Source organism: Phoca vitulina, unplaced genomic scaffold (assembly GCF_004348235.1).
Source record: "Phoca vitulina isolate PV1807 unplaced genomic scaffold, GSC_HSeal_1.0 scaffold19, whole genome shotgun sequence".
Classification (NCBI taxonomy): Eukaryota; Metazoa; Chordata; class Mammalia; order Carnivora; family Phocidae; genus Phoca; species Phoca vitulina.
The window spans coordinates 34456657-34483213 of NW_022589722.1; the positions used below are offsets into that span (position 1 = coordinate 34456657).

The window sequence follows — 26557 nt, forward strand, 5'->3', positions numbered from 1 at the left end:
CGGGGGGGCGCTGAAGGACAAGGGCATGGCCTGCAGGGGGGCGGGGGGGCGCTGAAGGACAAGGGCATGGCCTGCAGGGGGGCGGGGGGGCGCTGAAGGACAAGGGCATGGCCTGCAGGGGGGTGGGGGGGTGCTGAAAGACAAGGGCATGGCCTGCAGGGGGGCGGGGGGCGCTGAAGGACGAGGGCTGGAGCTCAGCAGCCCCCACCCCGCCATGGCGGCACAGGGTGGCCCCTGGTCCACGCAGACCTCCAGAGCCCACAAGAGCTGAGGGCAAAAGCGGGGGGACTCACGCTCCCCAGGCAGGTCCGGCTGGCTGTCCTCTGGCTGTTGGGAGACTCCCACCGTGGACAGTATGAGAGTGGCTCCATCCCGGACCTGGCGCACGCAGTCGTGAGGGCGGGCCTCGCCCCCACTCAAGGCGGGCAGCCCGGCCCTCCCCGTGCCCCAGCACCAGCACTCACGTTGTAGTGCATCAGGGTGTTGATGCGTTTCCACCGGCCCTCCCGCTGAGAGGTCAGGTCCAGGTCTGACAGGATCTGGGCTGTGGATCCAGGACGCCACTCTGGAAGGACACGGCCCGACACCTGGAGCCCAGCCGCACAGCACCCGGCTCCCTCCATCTGTCCCTGCACCCCACCTGCCCAACCAGGGTCCGAGGGCAGGACCCACCCCCAGGGGACACAGGGGCCTTGCTCACCAAGCACCACACTGTCAGCCTTAGGCCATCGGGAGCATGGCTGTGTGCGGTACACCTGGTCAATGATCTTTTCCTTGACCTGGGAGATGGTGTCACAGTTGAGGACCTTGACTGGGATGGCGTCAGCCCCTTCATCCTGGACGATCACGCTCACCGTCTGCCAGAGGACACAGGGTGAAGAGCCAGTGTGGGGGCCCTCGCTCTCACTGCCTGCCAAGGTGGGAGCAGCCTCGGGGCCCTCATGGCCACACCCTCAGGTGGAGGAGCGGGGGTGGCTCTGAGCCCTGAGAGCACCTGGGGCGGCCTGGCCTGGCCCTGTCCCAAGCCCTGGCTCAACAGGACAGAGAACAGAGTAGCTCAGGGAGCGCCGACTCCTGGGCATCACGTGCCCCACGCTGTCTCCCACCTGTGCACACGAGCTCACCACCAGGCACACCTGGATGCCCAGGCCCCACACACGCCTGCAGCAGACCCAGGTGCCCAGGACACACAGAGCCTCTCTCTAGAGACCCCCGCAGGCGACTCACAAGCCCTGCCTGAACCCAGCTGGGCCCATGTGAGTCCACGAACAGCACCCAGCTTCTGGGACTGAGGTTGGCCCAGAACTTGGCAACACCGAGAGGAGTCTCTCAGACCCATGCCAGCCCCTGCCTCGGCCCCAGGGCTCACCAGGGGCGCATACTCCACGTCATCCCCCAGCAGCCCCGTATCATTGAGGGTGTATTTGGCCTTCTTCTGCACAGCGTCTACTGGCCCCTTCTCCACCTGATGCTTGATGGCCTTGAAAAGCTTGTACAGAGGCTCGCCGGCGCTGTCCTGGAGCAACAGAGGGCAGTTCAGCCATGGTGGGACTGACCGTGCCGGACCCACCTGGCAATGCTACACAGGCGCGTGGGCGTGTGGGGGGAGGGCGGGGAGAGCACCACCTCACTCCTCCCCCAACCCTGGCCGGCCACCTGGAACCCACCTTGAGGTACTGGTAGAGGCAGATGGACATCCAATTGGACAGCATCCTTTCTACCACCGTCTCAGACCTGCAGAGGCAAAGAGGTGTTTACCAAGGGATCCCTCGGTGCCCTTGGGCCCAGCCGCTCCTCCAGGCACCCACGGCACGCCCACCCAGGCCCTGGGTCCCCATCAGAATGCACACACACAGCCTGCAGTGACCACGTGCTGGACTCATCATCTTCCGCCCCATCCTACCAAGAGCTGATGCCAAGGGGACCAGCAGAGACTGCCGTGCCCTGCCGTGCCTCCTCCCCGCCTCCATCTCCTGGCAGCCCAGGTGCTGGGATCAGCCCCGCCCCGCCCCCACCTCCATCCACGCAGCCCGCCCACACACCTGCGCAGCATCAGCTTGGGGTTCTTGGCCACCACGTACTGCTCCATGAGCTCCAGGAAGAGCGTGCGCATGATGTCTGTGTAATACTCCAGTTTCCCATGCAGCGCCACGGTCAGCAGGGACGCGAAGTAGACCTTGGCGCGGGCGGAGAACTCGCGCTGGCTCTCCAGGGTGTGGATGAACTGCGAGGGCCCCCAGCCGAAGACCATGTGAGCACCCTGGCCCAGTGTCCCTTCCGCGGCCGGAGGCTCTGCTTGCCCCTCCCCAACCCGCGCACAGACCCGGCCCCACTCACAGTGACCAGGAAGGACTTGCTGTTGAGCAGGTTGGAGAACTGGTACAGAGCCTGCTCCACCACAGGCCGCCGCGACTCTGGGATGTCCAGCCTGCCCGTGATCATCACATCCTTGTCGCCGTCCTTGGAGGGCAGGAAGAAGACGCGGTCGGTGTAGGTCTTGTAGTCCAGCACGGGGATGCCTGCCTCGTGCACATCGTTGGTCTGGTCCTCCATCTCGATCATCAGGTCTGGGGGGAGGTCAGGGTGAGGCGTCCCAGCCGCCAACCGCCGGCCACCCCGCCCACCTCTGCCTCTCCGGACGCAGCCTCTTTCAAGGTCGTCCTCCCCTGCGTTCCAGTCCCCAAGACGTGCCCTTGGGGACCGCGGGGTCTGGGCAGCCCGAAGACCCCGCCTGCCCCTGCCAGGTGGCCCTACCTGTGAACTCCTTCTTGCAGCGGTCACGCACACTCTCCTCCAAGCCCTCCAGCTGCGACTTGATCTTCTCGTACTCGCGCTCTGCCTGTTGGCTCTTCCTCCTGCCGGCACAGGGAGGTTAACGGGGCCTGGCCTGGGTCAGGCCACCTGACGGCTCCGAGGCCAGGGGGCCGGGCAGGAGGGGGAGGGGCTCACCAGTAGCAGTAGACAGACACAGCGATGACCACCACCATGGGCACGATGACCAGCGGCAGGATGAGGCTGAGGGGCACGTCGCTCACCCTCGTGTCATACTCCACGCGGCCCAGCACCCACTCTCGGGAGCCAAACTTCACCTGCAGGGAGGGGCGGGCTCAGCAAGGACCCGTGTGGCTGTGCCAGAGAACCCGGTGACCACCACCTGGCCTCCCCTCAGGGGCAGGCCCTCCGTGCCCCCACCCCAGCCCAAGCTGCGCCTGCGCGACCACACGCACAATGAACTCCGGCAGGTTGTGTGTGGTGTCCCGCTTCTGCCGCCGCTTGGGGGGCGGCTGCACCTCCGGGGGCTCACAGTACAGGTCCGTCTCGGTCAGGGTCTTCATGACGCAGCGCTCAGCTCCCACAAATGCCTCGGCCTCGTGAAGCGTCATTGCCTTGTTCAGATTAGTGCCCTGCGGGTCCCAGTGACCAGGAGGGAGTCAGGGACCAGAGCTCGGGCTGCCTCCCCTGCGGACCCCCCAGGCTGTGGCCAGTCCTCACCCGGGCATGGATGAGCTTGTTGACCTGCTTCTTGACACCCCCCGTGAAGTTCTCAAAGGTGGGGTCGGCCACATACTCGAAGGCACCGGCCTCGGTCCTGAGCAGGGCCCGGTGCCCGTCCATCTGGATGAGTGCAGTGAGATTGTAGGCCTCGGGCTCCTCGGGGACCGCGGGGGACGAGAACACAACCTTGGAGTCGTTGTGGAATATGTACTCTGTGCCCACGACCTGCAGGCCGAGGCCAGGCTGTCAGGCCGCGTGGCCCAGGCCCCATCCCTACCCCGCACTTGCTGAGCGGGCCACGTTGGAGCTGAGTCCCCCGCCAACACCAAGACTGACCGTCACGGGCTGCAGAGGTCCGGCCTCCCGCCGCCGCCGCCAGGACTGCAGGGGCTCGGCTATGACCACCATGGCGAATCTCTGGATCAGGCTGAAGCCCTGCCCCGTGACGTTGATGCTACGGCCACCACTGGGGACGGGGGTGGGGAGGCCATGCCTGAGTGGGCATGACTCGGCAAGCAGCTCCCCGACCCAGATGCTGGCCACACGGTGGGCTGGGGGAGGGCAGGGTCTGGAGTCCCCAAGCCCACTCTGCTCTTGGGTATTCATGTGGCTGAGACAGGGTTGGGGCTCAAGCTCTGAGCACAGGACCGTGACCACTGCCAGCGCTTGTCAGAAGTGGGGGAGCGCTGCCCATCTGGGCTTCTAGAAGGAAGCGGGTCTGGGGGTGCGGTGGGCTTCTCTGGAGGCCCAGCCCTACCACATCCTCACAAGCCCGGCAGGCAGAGGGTGCCTGGGAAGTAGCGGAAGGGGGTGGGGGTGGTGGGGGGTCCTGTAGCTGGCACCACTGCCCCCAGGGAGGAGACGGAGGCCACACCTGACGAAGCTTCGCAGCGGTTCGAAGGCCCGCAGCACGGGATTCTCGCGGTAGGTGAAGATGACACCAGGGCTGGGCACCCGGGAGCCCCCGTAGTAAATCTCCAGGGGCAGCTCCCCCAGAACGGACTGCGGGCCAGTGACACACTGGAGCTGTGCCCCGAACTGCGTCCTGGGGGGGGGGGGTGGCAAGTCAGCGTCGAGCCCAGCCCCAGGCCAGGGGGTCAGTGGGTCAGGCTGGCTCTATGGCCCACTCCAGGGCAGACTCAGGGTCAGAACCAGGGAGCCCCAGCCCGCAGGTGACACCCACACTTTACACGGGACGTCATTGAGGGTCACCCGCACGTCTTCCTCGGAGCCTGTGTCCAGGTGGGTACCACTGATGGTCAGCGTGGTGCCGCCTGCCTGTGGCCCCTGCTTTGGCTCCACGCTGAGGGGCTGGGGCTGCTGGAAGAGCAACAGATTCACTCGGATCAGGGCTGGGGCGCTGGAGCCTCGACCCCACCCCACCCCACATCAACACGTGACCCTCAATGGTCAAGAGGCCAGGCCCTTACCTGGTAGGTGAACTGGACGTGGGGTGGTGAGTGACCCAGCTTCCCACTGACGTCCACCACGATGCCCCCTGTGATGGGCCCCGCGGCGGCCTCTACAGCGCACACGATCCTGGGTGATTCACAGACAAGGTGGGACACTCAGCGGTGGGTGTGCGAGCCCTGGGCACCCGCGCACGCCTGCATCCCGTCCTCCTCCTTCGCCCACCCGGGTCACCTGGCCCCCCCAGCCCAGCCAGTGGAGTCCAGACTTTCAGGCTGCCCACTCACCGGGTGGACACGGAATAGCGCTCCGGCTCAAAGACGCAGTTCTGGCCCGCCACAGTCACCCTCTGGACGTCCTCTGCTCTGACCCCCAAATTGGACCCAAGGATGGTGATTCGGATGCCCCCGCCCAGCGGGCCCGTCTCAGGGTGGATCTGGAATTGGCAGAGCCCAGCTGACCCAGCGGCTGGGGCAGGCGGGGGTGTGCGGGGGCGGCGGGCAGGCCGGGGACCCTCCCCGCCAGGCAGGCACAGGGCTCACCCTGGTGATGACGGGTGCTGGGCACTCGGAGGTGCTGTTGCGGCAGAGAGCCGCATACACACACCTGCCCTGCCCCGCGCACCACACGCACTTGTACTCGGGGCTGGCCGCCAGGCACAGGCTGCAGTCACCACGGCCAAAGGAGCAGTTGTAGAGGGTGACTGCGGAGGAAGCAGCCAGTGGTCAGCGGGCCACCCTGCTTCCTGCTCCCCACCCAGCCCCAGCTGCCCACCCCACCCACCTTGGAGCTTGCTGTCGACATTCTGGCCGTAGGACTTGACGTACAGGTGCAAAGGCAGCGTCTCGTTGGCATCATGAGACAGCTGGGGGACACGCAGGGACACACTGTACTTCCTGCTCCCACCCTAGTTTGGCCCACGGAGTCCCCCACAGCCGAGGGGCAGCAGGGGGAGGCCTCCAGGTGGCAGAAAGCTGGAGCCTCAGACGTACAAAGGATCACTTTGATTCCAGGCAGGTGGCAGGACACACAGACATTCCAAGGCCCCCCCTCTGCATCCCCTATCCCGCCCCCCAAGGCCTTCCTCGGGACCCAGCAGCCTGGCCCGCCTGCCCTGGAAGCCGCACCTTTGGGGTCCGAAAGAAGAAGGTTCCCGGTTCCTGCGTGCTCACTGGCTCCTCAAACTTGAGTAGGTCGCTGCCCACGTGCAAAGAGGAGCCCTACAAGGCAGTGAGGTCAGGACGGCCCAGCCACGCCTCCCACCCTGCCCTCCCCGAACCCTCTCTGTGCCCCACCCCCGTCAGTCGGGCACCCCCATCCCAACTGAGCACCCGGCCCTCCCAGACAGACCCGTCTCGGTCAACTCCGGAGCACGGCCCTGCTCCCGCCTCACCAAGTAGCGTCCCAGCTGCCCAGCACTCAACACCCCAAACCCGCTCGTCTGTTGCTCTCTGCCTATGTTCTCCAGGCCCATTCGAATGCCTCTCTGCTGCCTTCTGTCCCCAAATACACGTGGAGCACCTCCCTCATGTGCTGAGTCCCGAGCCAGGGGAAGCTCGAATGCGCACCAGGCACCTGGACTTTGGTGTTGCAGGAAAATGGCTCTGAACGAGCTGCTCGGACACTGCACTAGCCCCATGGCCCCTGCTGGGCCCCCAGGCATTTCCTCATTGGGCAGGCCCTGCCCCCAGGGCACCCCACAAGCTCCTGCCACCTTCACTGTGTCCAGGTTCTTCCCCTGGAAGGTTACATCCGTCTCGTGGTTCATGGGGATGACCAGTGGGCTGGGGTTCAGGAACTGGGGGCAGTTGTCCTCCTGGAGAGAAGAAGGCTGGTGAAGGGCTGCCTGGCCATGGCCAAGCAGCCCAGCTCCTGCAGGGTGCTCACAGCCCCTCACCATGTGGGCGCGGACAATGCCATCCTCAGGGTTGGGGGAGGCCTCCCGACACTCATGGTAGCGCAGGTCCCACTGGCAGGTCCAGCGGTTGCTCGCGCAGGAGATGCACCTGGGGGAGAGGGTGGTGAGGAGTGCGGGGCCCACAGTGGGGACTGGGCAACGGGAACACTGGGCCAGCAAGACACTCACGGCAGGTTCTCCGCCAGGCTCATGGCCTCCCGGCAGTCGTAGAAGGGGTACAGATGGGAAGTGAGGAAGATGCTGCCACGTTTGAAGAGGAGCTGGATGTTCACAGCCACGTGGTCTGTAGACAGGAGATCGGGACGGCATCAGGCAGGGGCCTCAGCACACAGGGCTGGCATGGTGGGGGCAGGCCAGGTAGGCGGGCACTGGGCCTCTGCAGCCAAATCCTCGCCCCACCGTAGCTCCCATGGGCCCAGGGTGGAATCCCTGGTCTGTGACTCGCACTGGGCTCAGCTGGGCCCGCCAGCGCTATCAGATCTCGGCTCCAGCGCCGGCTCCCAGCTCTGGGCTCCTGGACCCTCTCTGTCCCTACAGGCACTGAGGGTCGTGGTTCCTCAGCACCTGGGGCAGAGCACCTGCCGGGCCCCTGCTGCACCAGCAAGCCGTCCTCCACTGGCCACACTCAGAGCCCCACCCATCTCAAGCTGGACGGGGCTGGGGAGGCGTGAGGGGCTTCAGCATGGACAGCAAAGCCCAAAGCCGGGCAGCCCCCTGGTGCCAAGAGTACACGGCCCCCACACCCACAGCTCAGGGATTCCAGAACCAGAACCGCTTGTGGGCCTCCATCTCGATCCAGCCAGGCAGGTGCTCTCTCCACCTCAGCCTGCACCCCTGGGACGGTAGGTGCCCACCCAGCAGCTGCACGGGGGCCTCACCCTGGCCGGGCGGCGTGTTCGGGATGGTACGTGGGGAGTTGCAGATGACGGCATCCCCCTCCACGCGGGCAGGGTGTGCTGGTGAGTCACCAAAGTGGCACAGCAGTTGGTCTTCGTCGCTCAGGGCTGGGAGGGGACTGACGGTCAGCTGCACCTGGGGAAGGGCGTGCGGCTCACACCAGGACCTCTGCCCCGGGCACCTGCCCGCAGTCCTGCTCTCTGGCACTCCTGTGTGCACGCATAAGCTGGCCCCTTGGAAAAGGCTCCATCGCACTGAGAACAGGCCCCTGGGTGGGCACACCAGCAACTCCTAGAATGGGGCCCCCCCAGGTCACAAGGGCCAGGGGAACCCAACAAAGGAAAGACTCCCTGTCCTCAGGCTCAATGCCCAGAGCCCAGGCCAGAGAGAGAGAGAATACGCCACGGTACTCCTGGACGACCCAACAGCCCCAGGCCAGCAGGAGCCCCACCTCTGCCCAACCCCCGGCCCCTGCCCACCCCCACCACGCACCTCCCCCTGGGCCCGTCGGCTCATGTTCTGTGGCTGGGCCCCGGTGATGGCTACACAGGACTCGTCACGGCTCCACAGCCAGTGGCCGCTCTCCTCAGCCCGTGAGCACTCGGCCCTCCTGGTGCATCTACAGGGGCAGAGGGCGGCCTCAGTCCTGGCACTAGTCAGCCAAACCCCCAGGCCCCCCAGGGCAGGGCTGAGACCCCTGGAGTACCAGGCACTCACCGTCCCTCAACGACGCACCAGCCGCAGTAGGGGTCCTGGGAGCTGCGGCACTGTTCGCAGGTGGGATAGCTCAGACAGTCCTGCACGGGGAACCGGAAAACCTGAGGGCAACAGGACAGTGAGTGGGACGACGGCAGCCACGAGGACCTGCCACAGGACAGTGAGTGGGACGACGGCAGCCACGAGGACCTGCAATAGGACAGTGAGTGGGACGACGGCAGCCACGAGGACCTGCCTGTCTGGCCCCGGTATTCCTGGGGTCATGGGCTTGATCCCACCTTTCTCTCTGAGCCTTAAAAACCTGACACCCACGCAAGGCCTGCTGGTGAGGGTCCAGCAGCAGTTGCCCTCCAGGCTCTGAATGGGCCTACCCTGTGGCTATGGTTGGCCTGGGATAATGTGGGGTCCCAGAAACCATGGCGGTCCTGGCTGTGGTGCCTCCCCGCGCCAGCTCAGGCCCTTTAACCCCACTCTCCGAAAGAGGCACCTGGCCGACCTGGATACTCCCAAGACCACCTTGAAGGGCTCTTATACCAGCCCCCCAATAAACTGGGGGGCCCCTGTCAGAATGGAACTGGGGCAGGGCCACAGACAAAACCGAGTTTCAGACACAAAGAAGGCACTAGAGAGACACAGGGTCAAGATGCCGCCGGGAAGTCTTCCCATCCTCCCCCACCCCCTTCTAGGCCTCTCACAGTGGCCTGGACCACCAAGGCCCCTTCTCCAGGGGATCCACAGGCCCACCTTGTCCTGGGTCATGGCGTAAAGACTGGCCAGATCCGGGGACAGCACCAGGTCCCGCTTGATTCTCTTGTTGATCTCCACGAGGATGGAGCCATATTCCGCGGAGCTGCCATCCGGGGCAAGGTACACCTGCAGGTGTGAGGGCAGGTGCGTGAGACGGGGGTCTTGCGCAGATGGCCCCCCGGGAGCCGCCCTGCCCCAGCGCCAGGCCTCACCTTGAGGACCCGGCCATCTGAGGTGCCCAGGAAGGCAACAGTGTGGCCATTCTCCGCGGTCACCACCACGGCTGTCAGGTTCAGGCCGCCACGCCGCAGCATGGCCGTGGCCGTCAGTCCGTCTCTGCTGCCCAGCGGGTAAGGCAGGTGCTCAGAGCCACACGGGAAGCTCTCACTGGCGCCCTGCGGACCATGGTGTCGTCAGCTCTGGGTACACATCCCCTTGCTCCGGACGCCTTCCCCACGAGGGATCCCGGCACCTGTGGTCCCCACACACATCCCCAGGACCAAGGGTCCGTGGAATCAGGGACCCCCCCAAGCAGGCACTGCACGGCCGATGCCCAGCACGGGCCTGGAACTGATCAGACACCTGGAAGAAGCAGTGCCCGCGGGGCGGACCCGACACACTGACCCCTCACACACCCCCCCCCCGGGGCTCCAAAAGCTGGGGGTCAGGGACACGCCCGGCAGCGCAGCACCATGCAGTCGCAGGCCGGGGCGGCCTGTGGGAGCAGGTGCGGAGGCCACATACCAGCCCGTGGCCGCCACACTGGATCTCGCCGTGGAAGGGCTTGTAGAAGGTGTCGCGGCCCGCCTCCCGGGTGCCCGTGTAGCAGGCATTGCGGCTGGCCTCCATCTTGGCATGGACCTCGTCCAGCGGGAACAGGCAGAGGCCCGCACGGGGCCCCCCGCCGCTCCGGCCATCCCTGCTGAAGACGGCGTACAGCACCCTGCTGGTACTGAGCACAGCCAGAGAGGCCGCCAAGCAGGTGCCGAAGGCAGGGGTCTGGGGGTCACTGGGGTCAAGGCACTCCAGGTCCATCTCCAGGTAGGAGTAATAGAAGGGGTCTTGCTTGCACATGCGAGCCAGGAGCGTGCGGTTACGGGGCGGGTGCTTGTCCTGCTGGTTGAAGACGAAGAAAACGTAGAGGCCATCCTCAAAGGCAGCCACGAACTGCTGCGTGTTGGTGGACAGGTATCCGGCCTTGTAGGTGGCGTGGTCCGTGTAGGCCTCGAAGGCCTCCCTGCCCTCGGCCCGGTCCAGCAGGCGGGTGCTCACGATGATGCCGTTGTCATGGGGCCCATTGCCTTTGCCCACGAACAGAACCCTTTCGCCACCAGGGCTCGTGGCGCTCACCAGCCCCACCGTGGTCACACTCTCATCATTGCTGGCCACAAAGGACTTCTCGCCGCTACCATCCTCATAGAAGAGGCGGGTGGAGATGTTGCTCAGAGCACGCAGGGCACAGATGCCCTTGAAGAGGCTGCCGCACTCGACGAGGCGCTTCCCGGGCGGGTCGAGCAGCAGGAGCTGGTTGGTGTTGTCGGTCAGCACGGCCTCGTGGCACTGGCTCTGTTCAATGGGTGGCGTGCACTTCTTATTGTCCCAGGACGGGCCCGTGGCCGCCTGCTGCCCCAGCTGCAGGTCAGGAGTCAGCTGGTAGAGCACATTCACGGCCCCCAGGTACACCACGCCCGATGCCTCGTCCACAACCAGGTGGTTCAGCTCGGTGTCGCTGCGGAAGATGTCCAGCTTTCGGGGCCGCAGGCCTGCACCTGTGCCCGCCAGGCCCAGGAGGGTCAGGGCCCAGAGCTGCAGAGCCATCGCCCCCGGCACCCTGTGGGAAGAAAGAAGGGTCAGGGGAGTCCCAGCTTGGAGGAGCCCCCCATACAGAGGAAGCACCCCCTCCAGGGCCTCTCCAGACCCTGCCCAAAAAACGAGAACACAGGCCAGCGAGGGTCAGGGCCATGCAGGATACACCTGGAGTGCCCGCCCCCCTGTCGTCCTCCTCTCCAAGGAGACTGACTCCCAGCCCTTCTCAAGAAGCTCAACCTATAACCCAACCTACTGACCAGGGTCAAAGCACCTGCAGGCCCACCTCCAAGGCAGTGGAGCGCCTCTTCTACAGTCTCCCAGGTACTCACGCAGGTGTCCTCCCCACACCTTGTGACCGCAGGGCTCCATAAGCCCCAGAGCACAAGCCCAGGCTGACAGAGGACAGGCCCTGGACATGCAAACCGCACACCTCTTGCACACCTGACTCTCTGCACATGGTGCACTCTCCCAAGAGACACAGAGAAAACCAATGGAAAGGAGGAACCAACGGTGTGGATTAGGGAAGGTACACACACTTTTTTTTTTTTTTTAAAGTAATCTCTACATCCAACATGGGGCTTAACTCAACCCCGAGATCAAGAGTTGCACACTCTTCTGCCACGTGCCCCCAGCACACATTTATTTATATTTGCCCACCAGAGCCACTCGGACCTCAGCTCAGCCCTGCCTCCCCATCCACCTCCCCTGGCCTCCAGGCTCCCTCCCCCTGGTGAACCAGCAGAGGAACCCACAACAGTCCATCCACCCTGCCTATGCGCTCCCCACGGCGGACACTCAGGTGTAGGCACGCAGGAAGCAGGACCCTGGGAGGAATTTCCAGAATCCACCAGCTCTCCGAGAGGGCGAGAGCCTGGAGTCTACAGTGAGTGTGCTGCCTGCAGGGCTGGGGCGGGCCGAGCCGCTGTGCAGGTGTCTGTCTGGGCACGTTCCTGCACATGTGCAGGACCACGCATGTGTCCATGTGTACAAGGGATGAGCTGCTAAAGCCAGGGTGAGACAAAGTGTCCCCAGATGAGAGGACCAGAGCGTATGTGGTTCTCCCTCCCCAACTCAGGGACACAGGGATCTCGGGGAAACTCAGGCAGGGCCATTTTGCCTCTAGGCCTCTTCCATCTTGGGGCTGTCCCAAACCTCCCACCTTGGGTGACCTGCTCTGTCTTGCTCAGAACCCCCTGTACGATCCTCTGCTGGCACCCCGCAAAGTGCCCTCTCCAGATGCGTGCATGAGCGCTCACCCTTGCATCCACTGTAATCTGCCTGCATCTGGCATGACATTTAGGGCAGACCTGCATTACCCTACGCCTGAGTGGGGCCAGACCCGGATGGCAGAAGGAAATGAGGGGCCCAGGCCCTGGTCTCCCAGACTCCCTAGTACAGCCCACACTGCACTTGGAGAGGAGCTGGTTCATCCTTTGTGGCCTCCTTAAACACCACCTCCCTGGATAGGCTCTTATTCCCCCGAGAAACAATTTCTTTTCTACTACCCTGTCCACATCCTGACTTGCCCCGTGTCCTGTCCATCTCTTCCAGGAAGGCAGAAAAGCATCTGAGGAGACATTTCTTTGGAGCACCGGCTTTGGGCAAAGCTGTGTTTACTGGAATGAATTGGCTTTTTCTCATGGAACCTGTGATTCTTCCATCAAGCCGGCTTCCTTCTTTGCTCGGGCCCCAGGCTGTGGCTGTTTGCCATCCCCCCGCATCCCTCTGTTCCAAGTATCCACAACCTTCCTCAAACCTCTCGAGGAAGTATAACCGAGAAGCAACCAACTGACAAAGCCCTCTCTACCTCAGAATCACTGCAGGGCCCCTGCTGCCCCTGCAGGGAACCCCCACCTTGTACTGGAGTGCAGAGTTCTTGCCTGGCCCCTGGTGACCTCACATGCCCTCCTCGCCAACCACTGGAAAAGGGGCCATCCACAGGTTACCTGGAGCATGTCCAGAAGGGGAGACAGCAGGGACCTGGTAAGGAGACCCTGGCTGCCTGCGGCAGAAGGCTGGGCAGTACCAGGGTGAAGTGAAGGTGGCCCAAGGCAGGGTGGTAGGAGGAGAGCCAGGGTGACCCCTGATAGGGGTCACCAGGTTGGGGAGATGATCACGGCTTTAGTCAGAGATAGGAAGATTTCACAAGCCCTTCAGGGCATCCCACTGAACGGTAGGGGTCCCTACCTCTGCAGACCCCTCTCTGGGGGAGAGGCGAGCACAGTCTGGGAGATCCCCAGGCATGGAGCCGGGCTGTCCCTGACTCAGACTGCGCAGAACCAGGCGCACCAGGCCCTGGCCGCCCTGGCCGCTTGGGTGCCCGCTGGTACAGTCCCTCCCCCGTCCCTCCAGGGGAAGGAAAGCGCCCAAAGACCCGCCCCCTCACCCTCCCCCCCCCTTAGCGCAGTGTCAGGGCCCAAAGTCCACTCTGCGGCGCCGCCTAGGGTGAAGGGGGTGGGGGCGTGGGCCTCCCGGCCCCTCGGCCTCCTGCCCAGGCTGGCCCTCCCCCACCCGGCCGCGCTCACCCGGGTCCCCGCGTCGCCGCCGCGACCCCGGCCCCTGTCGGCTCCCACCGGCCTGCTGGAGCTCGGAATGAATGGAATGTTCCCGGGGCCCAGGGAGGGAGTGCAGGCGGGCGGGGATGGGGCGCGGGGGCGGGGCCGGAGTCCAGGCCACCCCGGCAGCAGTCAGCAGTGGTCGGCCGCAGCCTGGGCAGCGGTCGGTGGTCGGGTGGATCGCCCCACGTGGACCCAAGGAGCCCAGGGCTCCTCTGCTGGTCTGTAAGCGGGGCCAGGACCCAAAGACATAGCTGACCAAGTGGGGGAACTCTTGGGGCACTCCTGTTCTGAAAAAGCTTGTCCTGGACCCTCCCTCAGCCTCGTCCTCTGCCCCAGAGCCCCCCAGGTCTTACACCGTAACTGCTCAAACTTCTGGGTATGTCATCAGGGAGAGCTGGACCAGATCCTGCCACGGGCATTAAAGCTGGTCCAGATACTGTGCTGTTCACCACCCACACTCCTGCCCCAGGACCCCTCTGGGTGGTGGGCAGAGTGAGACTTAAATCCCAGTGTCCAAACTCACCCCCCACCTAGGCTGAGCCCAAGTCATCCAGGGTGGCAGGAGAGACTTGGGTCACACTCCAGAGGCAGCAGCTCCCCCCACCCCACTTCCTGGATAAACAAAGCCTCAGGTGACCTGCCTGGGCAGGTCCCGGAGCAAAGGGTGACCCACCTGACCGGGGAGCTCAAGCCGCTGTGCGGGAGGCGCCAGGCACAGCAGCAAAGCTTCCTGCCGCTAGCGTTCCCAGCGTTCCTGGAACGGGCGCTTCCTGTTTTGAAGGCAGCCCCAGGACCCCTGGCTCACCGGGGCTGGCGGGGATTTCCTTAAGGGCATCAGACGGCCTTCTTCCTGGCTGAAGTCCGGAGGTGCACTTCCAAAAAGTTGCACAAACTCCGGCCTGTTGCTGGCCCAGAAAATGTCTGGACAGGCACTCCTCCCCCAAGCCCAAATTCCCAGTCCTTGTTCCGGAATCCAGCTCTCCTGCCAGTCTCACTGTAGAGCCCACCCTCCCAAGGAAAGCTTGGTCTCAGAGAACTGGGGGCCGGGGGTGGGGGCACTGGCTGGCGGTGGCCCCCATGGGCAGGACATTTTTTTTTTTTTTTTTTTAGATTTATTTATTTGAGAGAGCAAAAGAGCACACACACACTTGGGGGGGTGGGCAGAGGGAGAGGGAGAATCTCAAGGCGACTCTGCACTAAGCACAGAGCCTGACATAGGGCTCAATCTCATGACCCTGAGATCATGACCTGAGCCGAAATCAAGTCGGAGGCTTAATCAACTGAGCCACCCAGGCGTCCCAGGGCACTTGGGCTTGTGCACACTGGGCCCAGCCAGACCAGAGCCTCAAGGTCACCACCCATAGCCAGTGGAAGGCTCTAGCCTCACTGTGTGGCCGTAGCCCCCCACTGCCTTCCCCAGGTGGGGCCCAGCCTCCACTCACCGAGGCTCCAGTCGTCCAGCTCAGTCTCTGCTCTGGGCCAGCACCAAGATTCTCTAGGAAGCAAAGGAGCAACAGTGGTCTGACCACAAGCCTGGCCTGCCTCCCCATCTCCTCTGCTCCATATGGGGGGGGGGGGGCAGCAACTCAAGAGATCTCATCTGGCCTTTGCCACCCTGGAGCAGGAAACCCCCAACCTCGTCTGCCTCCTCCACCCTGCTCCCAGCACAGCCCCTCCCTCAGACACCAGCCTCCAGGTCCCTTAGCCCAGCACCACAACGCACACACACCCACTTGGTCTTTCCAGAATACAAGCCTGACACATCCCTCTTTCTGCTCAAAAAGGCCCGGGGAGAAACAGGGCGAGGAACAGCTCCCTTTCATTATTAAGTCTGTTGGTACCAGCTACCTTTTTTAAACTAGGTACGTATATTTGATTAAAATATAAATTGCTTTCTGAAAAATAAGCATACCCCTGACCCCCAAATTCTACTTACTAGCTGTGTGACCTTGGGCAAGTTACTTCTCTTTGCCTCACTTCCCCATCTGTAAAATGGAGATAGTCATAGTGAACTCCCCCCAGGAGTCTGTAAGGACTAAATGATTCATTCAGAAAGCCTCCAGAGAGCCTGCTACAATGTAGCACTCAGTAAAGCTCGCTATTGTACCCTATCGTCTTCCATAAATATCCACGTCTATCCACGGGGCAGACCTGTCCAAGATGCTTCTTGACATGGTTTATCATGATGAAAATGGAGCAACTACCCAGCATCCAACCAGAGCTCCCCCCACTCCAAAAAAACCCAACCAGGCCCACACGGGGGTGGTCTGTGCTGAGTCCCATGGAGCCGAGACATACCAGGGGCTGAGTCCCATGGAGCCGAGACATACCAGGGGCTGAGTCCCATGGAGCCGAGACATACCAGGGGCTGAGTCCCATGGAGCCGAGACATACCAGGGGCTGCCACAGTACAGGAGCCCGTGTGTCTCCATGGGCGTGTATGTGGACATCAATTTAATTGCTGAGAAGTTCTAGAAGCTTTCTTTCAAACTGAAAATGGTAGTAAAGCCTGGGGGCAGGGAGGAGGGGACTGGGATAGCAAAATAACTTCATTTACCAATTTTTGAAAAAATTTTACAGGGATATATTCACATATTGTCTAAATAAAAAGGAATATATACCTGATGATAATGATTGCCTCCCCCTAGCCCACCCCCTCCAGCTCCACTCTGCTTTAGGATATGGCTTTCTGGACCCAACCATCTTTCCTGGCCAATGCCAGCCCCTCCCCACATCCAAGGTTCAGCCACTCCTGCTCCCCCCTTTGGCTCCCAGACCGGTTGCCCCCCACCCTCACCACTGTGCCTCCAACACCTCCTCCACAAGGCCCAGGCCCTTCCCCACCCCCATCCCACAGCGTCCTGTGCGGCACACTCTAACATACATTCCTGGAGAGCAAACCCGGGCAGGACCTATGGCCGATCCAAGGGAGACCAGCTGGGGCAAGGAGGGCAGGGCAGTGCGCACTGGAGCACAGGCCAAGGGGCTCAGGGCTCTGGGTGCAGGGATGAGGGGTGTCCTTTTGCCAAAGGCACTGAATGCAGCCTGTGTGAAAGGGCCAAAGGGCCACTCCACAGGCAAACTCAGGGGGCAAACCACTGGGCGTCAGTATGACGCAGTCTCCTGAGAAAGCAGGGGCTGGCCTGGCCTGGAGGCTGTGGCCGTCGCAGGTGGAAACTGCTGGGGTCCACAGCACATGGACTCAACAGTTCATGCAGACCTCCCACCTGAAGGCACAGCATGCCGGCCTCCGTGTGCCTCTCTGCCTGATGCCTCAACCTCCTCCATCTAGCCTCTGAACTTCACCCCAGGGCATGCCTGCGTCCTCAGCCCCCAGACGGGGGGTGGGGGGGGTGCGTGCGTGTGCGTGTGCGTCTGCTCTGAACTTCAACCCGGGGCATGCCTAGGAATCCCCAGCCGCCAGGCAGGGTGGTGTGTTTCTGTCTGCTGCAGGCAAATCCAAGAGAGGCTGGCCTCTTCCAAGGGACACCTTCTTCCTGAGCCTACACACACTCATCCACCCAGCCCCCACAGGCACACAACCCCCTCCAGGGACCTAGCCTGACTGACCTTGCTGGGTCCTACTCTCAGACCCTCCCAGAGGCAGCCCACTGATTTCTTCTTCCAACATCAGGCTCCTCCAGCCAAAACTTCCTGCAGAATGAAACCTGGACCTCTCCCTTCCTCAGCCACCAAGTCCTGGGGCCTTTCCTAACTCAAGGATGCCTCTCTCAACCACCCAATCCTGTTGGGGCCCCAGCTTCTCCCAGCTAGTCCATCCTTCCCCCAACAGCCAGGCTTTCTTGCCTCAGGAAGGCCACTCTCCTGTGCGACCACAGGCCACTGAGGCCATGGCTAGTCCGCCACCCCACAGGCACACACAGCCAACACTGCCACACGGAAGAGCCTCAAGGGCACAACTCTGGAGCCAGACTTTTGTCTTTTGTTTTTGTTTAAAATATTTTATTTTTAAGTTATCTCTACACCCAGCCTGGGGCTCGAACTCACAACCCTGAGATCAGGAGTCACACACTCCACCGACTGAGCCAGCCAGGCGCCCCTGGAGCCAGACTTCTGGATTCAAACGCCAGCTCTCTGTCAATTTCTATCTTGGTGATGTGGGTTATTTACAAAGCTACACCGTGCCTCAGTTTCCCCATGTAAAATGGGGGTAATCACAAAATCGATCTCAGTGAACTGCCATGAAGTGTAAGCAAATCCATGTGTGGAAGTCCTATGGCTGTGCCTACAGTGGGGGTGGTACTCTGGGTGACTCGGATGTCTCTGCTTTGCTCTCCCCCACACCTTGCCCAGAAAACTACCCATCCCTCAGAATCTCGAGATACCCACCCTGACCTGGCCCTGTAGGATGGTCACTCATCCTCCGCGGTCTACAGCCTTCACTGACAGGCCTGCCATGAGCACATGTGAACACAGGAGCTGGCTGATGGGCACCTGCAGGCCTGAGCCCAGTGAACCAGGAAGCTGATGGCATCACAAATGGAGGGGCTGAACACACAGGTGCCCCTGCAGCTGATCCCCAAGCCTCACACATGGCGCTATTCCCTGCCCCAGTCAGAGCACGGATGGGAGGCAGGTCTCTCCCCCACACCTCCTCCTGAGCAGGAAGCAGTAAGAGTCTCTTGCCAGATGGGTCCCTGTGGTTCCCCGCAGGTTCTGTCTTCCTCTAAGTCACGGGCAACGGGCCCCTTGCATGGGCAGGTTCTGCACCCCCCACCCCAAAAAATGTCAACAGAAGGCCCCTAAACAGGAAGGGCAGAGTCCTCACTCCACACGGGGCTCCAGAGCTGGGGCCTGTCAGTTTCCCCCTCCACAGCCCCCAGCCCCCCCTGAGGGAAGGCTCTGTCTGGGGTGCCGGCCAGAGTCCAGGCCACTGTTCTCCAGTCAACACAGACTGAGCCATTTCTTAACGCTGAAATCAAAACAATACACAGCACCTAGGCCTGGTGGAGGTGGGGTCCAGCTTGGGGGCTGTCCCTAGCCAGGCCAGCCGACTTGTGGGCTCCGGAAAGGAACCCGGATGGGGCTGGGATAGGACAAGGGGGACAGAAGAGGCGCCCAGAGACCAAGATGAGGACTCAGGCACAGGCAGACACAGAGAAAGGGAAGTTTGGGGGGGGGGGGCGGTTCAAGGCCAGGTGGGGACAGATACAGCCCACTGCCCCCCAACCGTGGGGGGTGTCCTGGCACCGTGTGGAGGGCCCTAGGAACCCCCAGTCGGGCGGGGAGCCAGCCTGCCGGCGGCAAAGCGCCACGTGAGAAGCCAGGGAGTCGCCCCTCCCCCGCCCGGCAGCTGGCAGCCAGGGGACCAGGCCTCAACTCTCCCGACGAAAATGCAAATCTGCAATTAGCGGGGAGCGTTAAACAAATCAGAGGAAACAAAACAGGCCGAAACGCCGGCGATTTTGCCGGCAAATCGCCGGCAAATCCGAGCCTCGGCTGTTTTCAAAACAAGCGCGAGGGAGGGGCGTGGATGGGGGGGGCGAGTACCTGCCCGGGAGGGGTGGGCGCCCAGCGCGCCCCCCGGGACGTCCGGGGTCCTGCGGGCCCAGCCCCGCCCGCCGGGTGCCCCGGGTCAGAGGTCGGCTGGGGGATGGGGGGATGGGGAACCGCCCTGGCCGCGTCCCCGCCGGGCTCCCCGGAGCGCGCGGCACCGTCACCTGGGAACGGCCCCGCGTCCGCGCGCACCCTCGGAGGGGAGCACGTGGGCGGCGCTCGAGCCTCACCCGGGACCCCAGGACGCGCCGGCGGGTCCGACAATGACGGCGGCGGCGGTCACGTGGGCAAGGGGAGCCGCCGCCGCGGAGCGCTCACCTGGTGTCTGGCTCAGCCCAGCGCACGACCGGCCATTACCTGCCTTAGTCCTCCTGGCCCGGTGGGTCAGTCCCAGGGCTCGGCCTCCTCCTTCGCTGCCGGCCCGTCACCCACCACCTTGGCCCTAGCAGCAGCCTGCATGACCCCGACCCGGGCGAAGGCTGAACTCTCCCAGCACAAGCACCTAGGGCAGGGGTGGGGCGTGGTGGGGCGGGGCGGGGCTCTAGGGACACATTGACGTCGTAGCCTTAGACTTGCGTCAGCGCCACCAGAGCCTCCCACAGGACCCCCTCTCCACCAGCAAGGGCTCCTGGGGCCAGGTTCCTCCTACCTGCCTAGACTGCGGGCCCGACTGTCCATCCCCAGCCTGGGTTGGGGGGAGTGCCCAGCCTCCTGAAGTCTGGACTCTGGGTCTCAGCCTGAAGTCACCCGTAGCTGGTGGCAGTGAGGAGGTCACAGGCCCAAGACCCAAGGCTAAGGAGCGTGTGCCCAGGGAAACCCCAGCCCGTTCTGCTCCCATCCCCCTCCCACCAGCCTCCCACTCAGGCTTCTGATGCTTCTTCCCCCTGAGAGCATCCAGGTGACCTCTCAGCAACTCTGTGTGAGGCCTGAGGACACTGTGACCAGGGTTATCTGCATCCAGCCCTTGCCCTTGGGTGTCTCACGAGCTTGCTCATCAAAGCCTGGGTGTGTGTGCTCCAGCCCCCTCCCTGTCTGTCCCTCGTGGCTGTCCATGCACACTGGGATCCCCGTGCTGTCGGCAAGCGGGCAGCTCTCCCGTCCCACTCACTGCAGCCTAACACTGTGGCCAGGTGGCTCAGAAAAACCCGAGAACACAGTTTCAGTAAGTGATACTCTGTGGACCCTGCCTGCAGGCAGTAGTCCCCAAGCTCCTTGGCCTCCCAGGCCCTTGGGCCAGAGGTGGGATTTGTTAGGTTCCGATGCCTCCCTCCTGAGTCCCAGCCACCATGTCCCATCTGGACATGCTTAGGCCCTTCTGGGGTCGCTGAGGGCTGTCCTTGGATCAAAACACTCCACAGCTCAACACTCTCCACTGACGGCCCTGTGCTCCCCGGGGAAGACCAGGCTGGGGCCCGCTGACCCGTCCCATCTGCTCGGCCCAGAGCCCCTGACAGCTTCCTGTGTGCACCGAACTGCGGTGTGCTGGGGACCCGGGAACGGTCTCCTCCCCTGGCTCGCACAGTGGCCTCAGTCAGTACTTGAACAGCTGGCAGGATGGGCCTGGCCTGTAGGCACGTGTGGACATCCTCCTGAGATAACCTCAGCAGTGGGTAGCCTATGGTCGGACTGAGAGACAGAAAGAGGGGGCGAGAGATGGGGAGGGGCCAGATTAAAGGCTGGGGCCAGCGGGGGGTTGGACACTGCGGGGCGCCCAGAGCACAGATGAGGTCTCCAGCCACCACCCAGGTAAGAGGAGCAGTTCAGACAGCTGTGCAGACACAGAGGGGCTCCATGTGAGTAGCCCCCACACCCGACCTGGAAGAGGCTGAGGGCAGTCCTATGGGCGTTTGGGCCTCAATGACAGGCAGGAGCCACTGGTCCCGAGGTTTGGCCTCCCGGCCTGCCTGTCTGCCCCGCCTTTGGGCTGCTCCCACTCATCTCCCCTCTGCAGGCCCACCTCCCAGCTGACTGGATGCTGCAGCCCAGGGCAGCCTGCAGCTGGCCCAGGACCAGCCCCCACCCAGAGCCCCCGTTGTGGGCCGTGTGCAGGAGGCAGGAGTGGGCGTGGGGGGCGGACGGGTGAGGGCCTGAGCAAGTGAGGAGCAAGCAAGGCCTATAATCTCCCCATCAGTCTGTCAGCGCCTCGGCGGTCACCCCAGCCCCGCCTCCTCGATCACTACCGAACCCCACAATTAGCCTGGGGCGCTGTGCCAAGCCAGCAAACCAGCCACCGCTCGCACACGTGACCACACATGGGCAGGCACATACATCTGTGATGCCAACGAAGGACCCGCCAACAGGGCTCCTTCCGCAACACCCAGCGAGTGTCCCCGGGACAAACAGCCCATGGAAGTTCCCCAGACTCAGGCTGTTGGGCCGTGAGGGGCTGTGTGTGGGAGGAGTCTTGGGGGGCCCCAGCACCGGCGTAGCCCAGGCTGCCCAGAGGGGCCAAGAGGGCTGGCAGAGCTGTGCAGGCCTGGAGTTGGTCTGGAGAGTGGGACCATGTGCGGGAAGGGCGGGGGCAGGGCCATCTACGCAGGTGCAGGGAAAGGCTCCAGGCTGCCGCCTGCCATTCAAGTGTCCTGTCTAGGCAAGGTTGGGGGTCTGGCAAGGTGCACTGTGCTTGGGGTGGTGGGCAGGGTCTGGGGGCCAGGCTAAAGGTGGGGCAGCAGGCAGAACCCTACAATAGCAAATAGTCAGGGTTTGGGGAGGGCAGAGGAACTAGGAGTCCCCAGTAAGGAAATGCCCCAGCTCAGAGCGAGGCGGGGTGGTGTGACATGATGCAGGTGCTGGGGAGGCAACAAGCTGGGCTGGACGGCTCAGGGAGGAGGTGGGGGCTGGCCTCCCCAGGACGCACCCAGGAAGGAGGCCCAGCTGCCTGCGGCCAAGCCCAGCCCCTCCGGCTCAGCAAGATGCTGAGCCTGTGCTCAGACCAGGGGCCACCTCCAGGAAGCACTGCTGGCCCAGCCCCCCTCCTTCTCCCTGGCCTCCAATCCCCAATCCTGACACCCTCTCCTGGTTCCTGAGGTCCCTCTGGGTGGCTCCCAAATCAGTCCTGATGCCAAGAGGGGGATGAGGAGGCCAGCCCTCAAGTCTCCTGGCCCCTGTGGGGAGCATCTCCAAGAGGAGGGCAGATGGACCATGCTGGATCCCTTCCCACCCACCACCCACCCTCACTCACCCCTGCCACCTTGCTCTGCTTGACTTAAAACGGCTTCTCCTATTTGCTAGGCAGGAGAGGGCTTGCTACCACCTTCTCCACAGAAGACCTCACCTCAAGCAGTGGCCTATGCCCTGGCGCTCCTGGAATGGGGGTGGGGGTCTAGAATCCACCTCTCTATAGCTAGGCCCCCATCCCACCCAGGTCACCCCACCAAGCTGCCACCCCACGGCCTCTGAACCACAAGTGCTACAGGCCCCCTTGCACCCCAGACAGAGCCATGCCGCCTGATCTATCGGGGCTGCTTGCAGGCCCCTGCCTGGCACTCCTCCTCCCAGCACGAGGACCCAGCTGAGAACAGCACCCTCTGTCCCCGTCCCCCACGCTGCCTGCTGGGGCCTCTCGGGATGGCCTCTGCCTCCAACAGCCAGCTTGGGGCCCAGTGGTGTGCTGGGAGGGGACCCAGTGGCACCCCTGCAAGGCCCCACCCAGCGCATGGCCCATGGCCCGCACAGGGGGCATGCTGGCTCAGGGGACAAGACCAGAGCAGAGGGCCAGCCAGAATGGCCTTGGGGGCAGACGCTCCTGCCCGGATGCTCTGTGGATCAGGTGGCATCCTGAAAGACTAACATCAAACCTTTTTCTCTTTCTCGCTTTTCCTGAAAAGGGGGCCCAGCTGGGGCAGTGTTGGGCACAGAGATCTGAGCTCCCCAGTGGGCCTCTCCATCCCGAGCCTCACATGGGAACTGCTGGCCAGCTGTGCCAGAGGTGCCAGGGGGCACGACCCCAGGGGTTTGGTCTCTGTACCAGAGAGTGACCTGTCCAGGGCAGGGCTGATGGCAGAGCTGAGGTCAGAATGCAGGCTGCACCCAAAAGGCTTCCCTCTCCCTCCCCGTGGCCCTGGGGCCAGGAGTCACCTAGCACGATGACGGGGGACTACCAGGCTTCGGAAGTTGTGCCTCTCAGGGGCTGAGGACGTGGCTGTGGGCCCCGAGCCCGGCCCTGTCTGCAGATGCCCCCGGTCCCAGCTGGGGGTGAGACCCGCACAGAGATACCAAGCACTGGGGCGGACTAGCGCCAGCCACAGTGGGAAGTGGCAGTGAGAGGTCCAGTCTGTGTGTGTGGAAAGGGGGCTGAGATGTGGGAAGGTGGGGTGGGGAGACCACAGAGAGAGACAAAGTGGGAAAGAGAAGCCCAGCTCTGGGCCCAGGCCAGCCCTGCAAGTGTCCCTGTGACCAGCCTGATCGCCATCCATGGCTACACCAGGCTCCCTCCAGGGAACTGGGTCCAGTCACTGTCACGAGTTTGTGAATCAACCACAGAGCAGAGGAACGAAGACCCACTCAGGTGGCCCTGCGAGCAGAACAGCAAAGGGCCAGCCCAGCCCTTCAAATGCTCTGCCGGAGGTGACCCACTGAGGCAGGGTGAGCTGTATGCTGGCCTGACCCAGGGCTGGCCAGGCCAGGGCAGCTGAGAGCACCAAGGTCCTCCTAGCCTTGAGGCAGAGGGAACTAGGAGCCTGTCAGGAGATGTGAAACCACGGAGGGGAAGGGTGTGTAGGGACCACAGGAGAAAAGAGAAGCTGCGCGGCTCCCACCCCACCAGCCAATTACAGGCCCCTGATCCCGCCCCGTCAGCCTGGAATTTGAGTCCAGACAATTAGCCACAGGCTGGCCCCACCCCACCCCACAGCCCCACCCCAAACACAAACACCCACTGGGCTCTGGAGGAGGGACTCTGCCCAGCCCCCACCCTCAGCGAGGGCCTAGCCCCCAGGGAGCCCCCAGGGAAGCGGGGTGACCTCAGAAGTTATGGCAGGGGACCACCAAAGCCCCGCCAACTGGCCAGACCTGGGCTTGCGTTCTGGCGGGTCTGACCTGCTCACCTCCTCCCCCAGCCTTACCCAGACCCGAACCTGTGTCCAAGGCAGGCAGGCTCTGGACACGGGAGTCTCCTCCACAGGGAAGAAAAGCTTATTCCCCCACCAACGAGGCCTCCTGCCGGGCACCTGTTGCGGCAGCAGGGACTGAGGCAACTCACAGCAAGACAGCCCCCGGAGGCAGAGGGCATGGCTCCTGCGTGTGGCCCCGCCCAGAGCAGAGAAGGGGCCACAGGGGAGGGCGCTGGCACCCACAGCCTCTCCTCACCAGTGCACCCCTGCCCACACCCAGCATCGCAGGGGGATCTTCGGCTCTGGGCCCAAGATGTGGGTCCAAGGCAGGAAACAGGATGCCATGTTCCCAGAGTGGCCTCAGTCCTGGGATGGCTCAAGTGCCTGCAAGCGTGCCCTCTTGGGGAAGATGGGCATAGGCCATATGGACCCCTCCCCAGGCTGCCAGCCCACCCCAGTGCCGTCCAATCCAATCTCTTCTGCTCCACTCCCCTGGGCTAGGGCCAGGGCCCTGGGTTTCCTGCACTCCGCCCAAGCTGCCGGCTCTGCGTCTCCAATGTGGTCCCCACAGGGGCTGCTGGGCACATGGCTGGCGGGCACACTCAGGCACAGACCCAGGGAGCCCACACAGGGGAGGCGGTGTCCCAGACAGCTCCTCGCAGGGACCCATTAATGGCTTTGATCTCTTCACCTGGGGAACCCCTCACTTGTGGGCTGGACTGTCAGAGGAGGGGCTTGAGGGGGTACAGGAAGGTGGCCTGAGGTTCGGCCTGAGAAGACCTCAGCGCCTCACCCTGAGCAATCTAAGTCACGCCCCTGCCTGCTCCCCGTCATCCCTGGGAAGCACCAGGTGTGAGTAACTCGCCAAGGTGTGTCCCTGAACCTGGCTATGGAGAGCAGCCTCAGAGGCCTTCAGGCCATAGTGCTGAGTCTTCTGGGGTTGAAGGGGTCCCCTGGCTGGGTCCCTCCCCCGGGCCCCGAGGACAGGATCTAGGGCCCCTCCAGCCCTGTGGCCTCCCCTGGAGGGGCCTGGGTCCACTCCAAGCTAGCTAGCAGGGCCGGCTAAGGCAGCCTACAATCTCCAAACCAAGGGTGACGCATCCCCTCCCACCCCGCCTCCAACCGGTCTGAGCAGCCTCGGGAGGTGGTGGAGCTGCCCAGACTTGCCCGTCCCTCCCTCCTGGTGCTCTCAACCCTCAGCCCCGGAAGTGGATCCCTCTCCCAGGGCTGCAGCTTCCCCCCCTTGGGTGGCTGAACACGGCTGGATAATCCAAAATAATTCCTTCTTGGCAGGCGGCCGGCGGGGGAGGGGGGACTCACATTCCAAACCCTTGTTTTTCTCAGTGACTTCCCTCCCCCCCTGGGGCAAGGAACCCCTGGCCAGACCTCAGGTCTCACAGAGGGGCCCACCCCTTAGACCAAGGTGCGCCCCCCCCCCCATAGGTATGCTGGGAAGAGGTGGGAGGCTCAGATCTGTGGAGCCCACCTGTCTCTCCTTAATCTTCTCCGGGAATTCCTAAAAGCTGACATGCCACAAAAGTACCCAGCAGGCTCAGCCGGGCCGAAGCTGACCCCACCCTCCTGGGGACCCTCACCTCAGAGCAGAGAGTGGCCTCTCCACCAGCTGTTCAACTCTCAGACTCTCAGACGGCAACTCCAGGCCACGCCAGCGTTAACATCTGGGCATGGGTCAAGCTGCATCCCTCCACCCTCCTGCTCCCCCACTCTCCACAGGGCCCAGCTTAAGTTAGACATGGAAGAGGGAGCTCCCCGCGGCAGGCACAGGCCAGAAAACCCTCCAAGCCCCAGAATATTCCACTAGCTTTGGGGCCCAGCTTTGCCCCCGGTCCTGACCACTGCCACAGGCCACAGTGGACACAGATAGACCCTTTCCTTCCTTTTCCAAGTTGCTGGGAAGAGAAGCTTTAGTGACGTGGCAGGAAGCTCCGGGGCTCTTGAGTTCAGGGACCCCAGAAATCTGCTAATCAGCCTGATCACAGAGGGGTGGGAAGAGCCCAGCCAGGAGGGCTTCCTGCAGGAGGAAGGATGCAGAGGTGGTGGGTCACAGAGGGTGAGGGGAGGGCCCAGGCACCAGGTATGCCCCCAGACCCACACAGTTCTGAGACCTTCTGGGATCCAGGATGTCTACCTAAACACCATGCCAATTAAGGACACCAGGAACCGCCTTAGCAGGCCCTGTGGAGAAGGCAGGCCCAGGGCCACCGGGACTTGGCTGCCCTTAGTCCCACCCCGGAACCCTGGCTCCCACCTTCTACACCCAGCCAAGCAGAGACCAGGGAGATCACAGGGTGGTCCTTACAAGGAGCCCCAGCGGGTGTAGAGGGGGAGGGTTGCTAAGCCCTGACTGCGGGTCCAGCCCCCTGGGGAAGCCTGGGCTCAGCCACCCTGGAACTGCTGCCGGGCTGGGGGCAGGTGGG

The 26557-nt window shown here is 63.3% G+C and overlaps 1 protein-coding gene across 8 annotated transcripts in view; it reads right to left on the reverse strand.

Moving 5' to 3' along the window:
• PLXNB2 (plexin B2) overlaps positions 1 to 26557 on the reverse strand; it is a 29887-nt gene that overhangs the window by 2838 nt on the left and 492 nt on the right. The window contains exons 1-30 of one of the 8 annotated variants that reach the window (XM_032416576.1): positions 19426 to 19591; positions 14994 to 15046; positions 14225 to 14405; positions 9929 to 11015; positions 9397 to 9579; positions 9182 to 9310; positions 8438 to 8538; positions 8213 to 8339; positions 7702 to 7855; positions 6992 to 7106; positions 6803 to 6911; positions 6620 to 6721; positions 6033 to 6125; positions 5689 to 5770; positions 5448 to 5608; positions 5193 to 5341; positions 4926 to 5034; positions 4679 to 4815; positions 4370 to 4540; positions 3832 to 3961; positions 3493 to 3720; positions 3228 to 3404; positions 2950 to 3089; positions 2755 to 2855; positions 2338 to 2567; positions 2043 to 2224; positions 1668 to 1734; positions 1370 to 1516; positions 465 to 857; positions 294 to 378 (exon numbers count right to left, since the gene is read on the reverse strand). In XM_032416576.1, coding sequence (XP_032272467.1) covers positions 294 to 378; positions 465 to 857; positions 1370 to 1516; positions 1668 to 1734; positions 2043 to 2224; positions 2338 to 2567; positions 2755 to 2855; positions 2950 to 3089; positions 3228 to 3404; positions 3493 to 3720; positions 3832 to 3961; positions 4370 to 4540; positions 4679 to 4815; positions 4926 to 5034; positions 5193 to 5341; positions 5448 to 5608; positions 5689 to 5770; positions 6033 to 6125; positions 6620 to 6721; positions 6803 to 6911; positions 6992 to 7106; positions 7702 to 7855; positions 8213 to 8339; positions 8438 to 8538; positions 9182 to 9310; positions 9397 to 9579; positions 9929 to 11002 — 4876 coding nt within the window. In that variant the 5' untranslated portion in view covers positions 11003 to 11015; positions 14225 to 14405; positions 14994 to 15046; positions 19426 to 19591. Of the gene's footprint in view, positions 1 to 293; positions 379 to 464; positions 858 to 1369; positions 1517 to 1667; positions 1735 to 2042; positions 2225 to 2337; positions 2568 to 2754; positions 2856 to 2949; positions 3090 to 3227; positions 3405 to 3492; positions 3721 to 3831; positions 3962 to 4369; positions 4541 to 4678; positions 4816 to 4925; positions 5035 to 5192; positions 5342 to 5447; positions 5609 to 5688; positions 5771 to 6032; positions 6126 to 6619; positions 6722 to 6802; positions 6912 to 6991; positions 7107 to 7701; positions 7856 to 8212; positions 8340 to 8437; positions 8539 to 9181; positions 9311 to 9396; positions 9580 to 9928; positions 11016 to 14224; positions 14406 to 14993; positions 15047 to 15487; positions 15500 to 19386; positions 19592 to 26557 lie in introns of those variants that run through there. The other 7 variants (XM_032416577.1, XM_032416571.1, XM_032416575.1 and 4 more) reach the window with 7 other exon arrangements.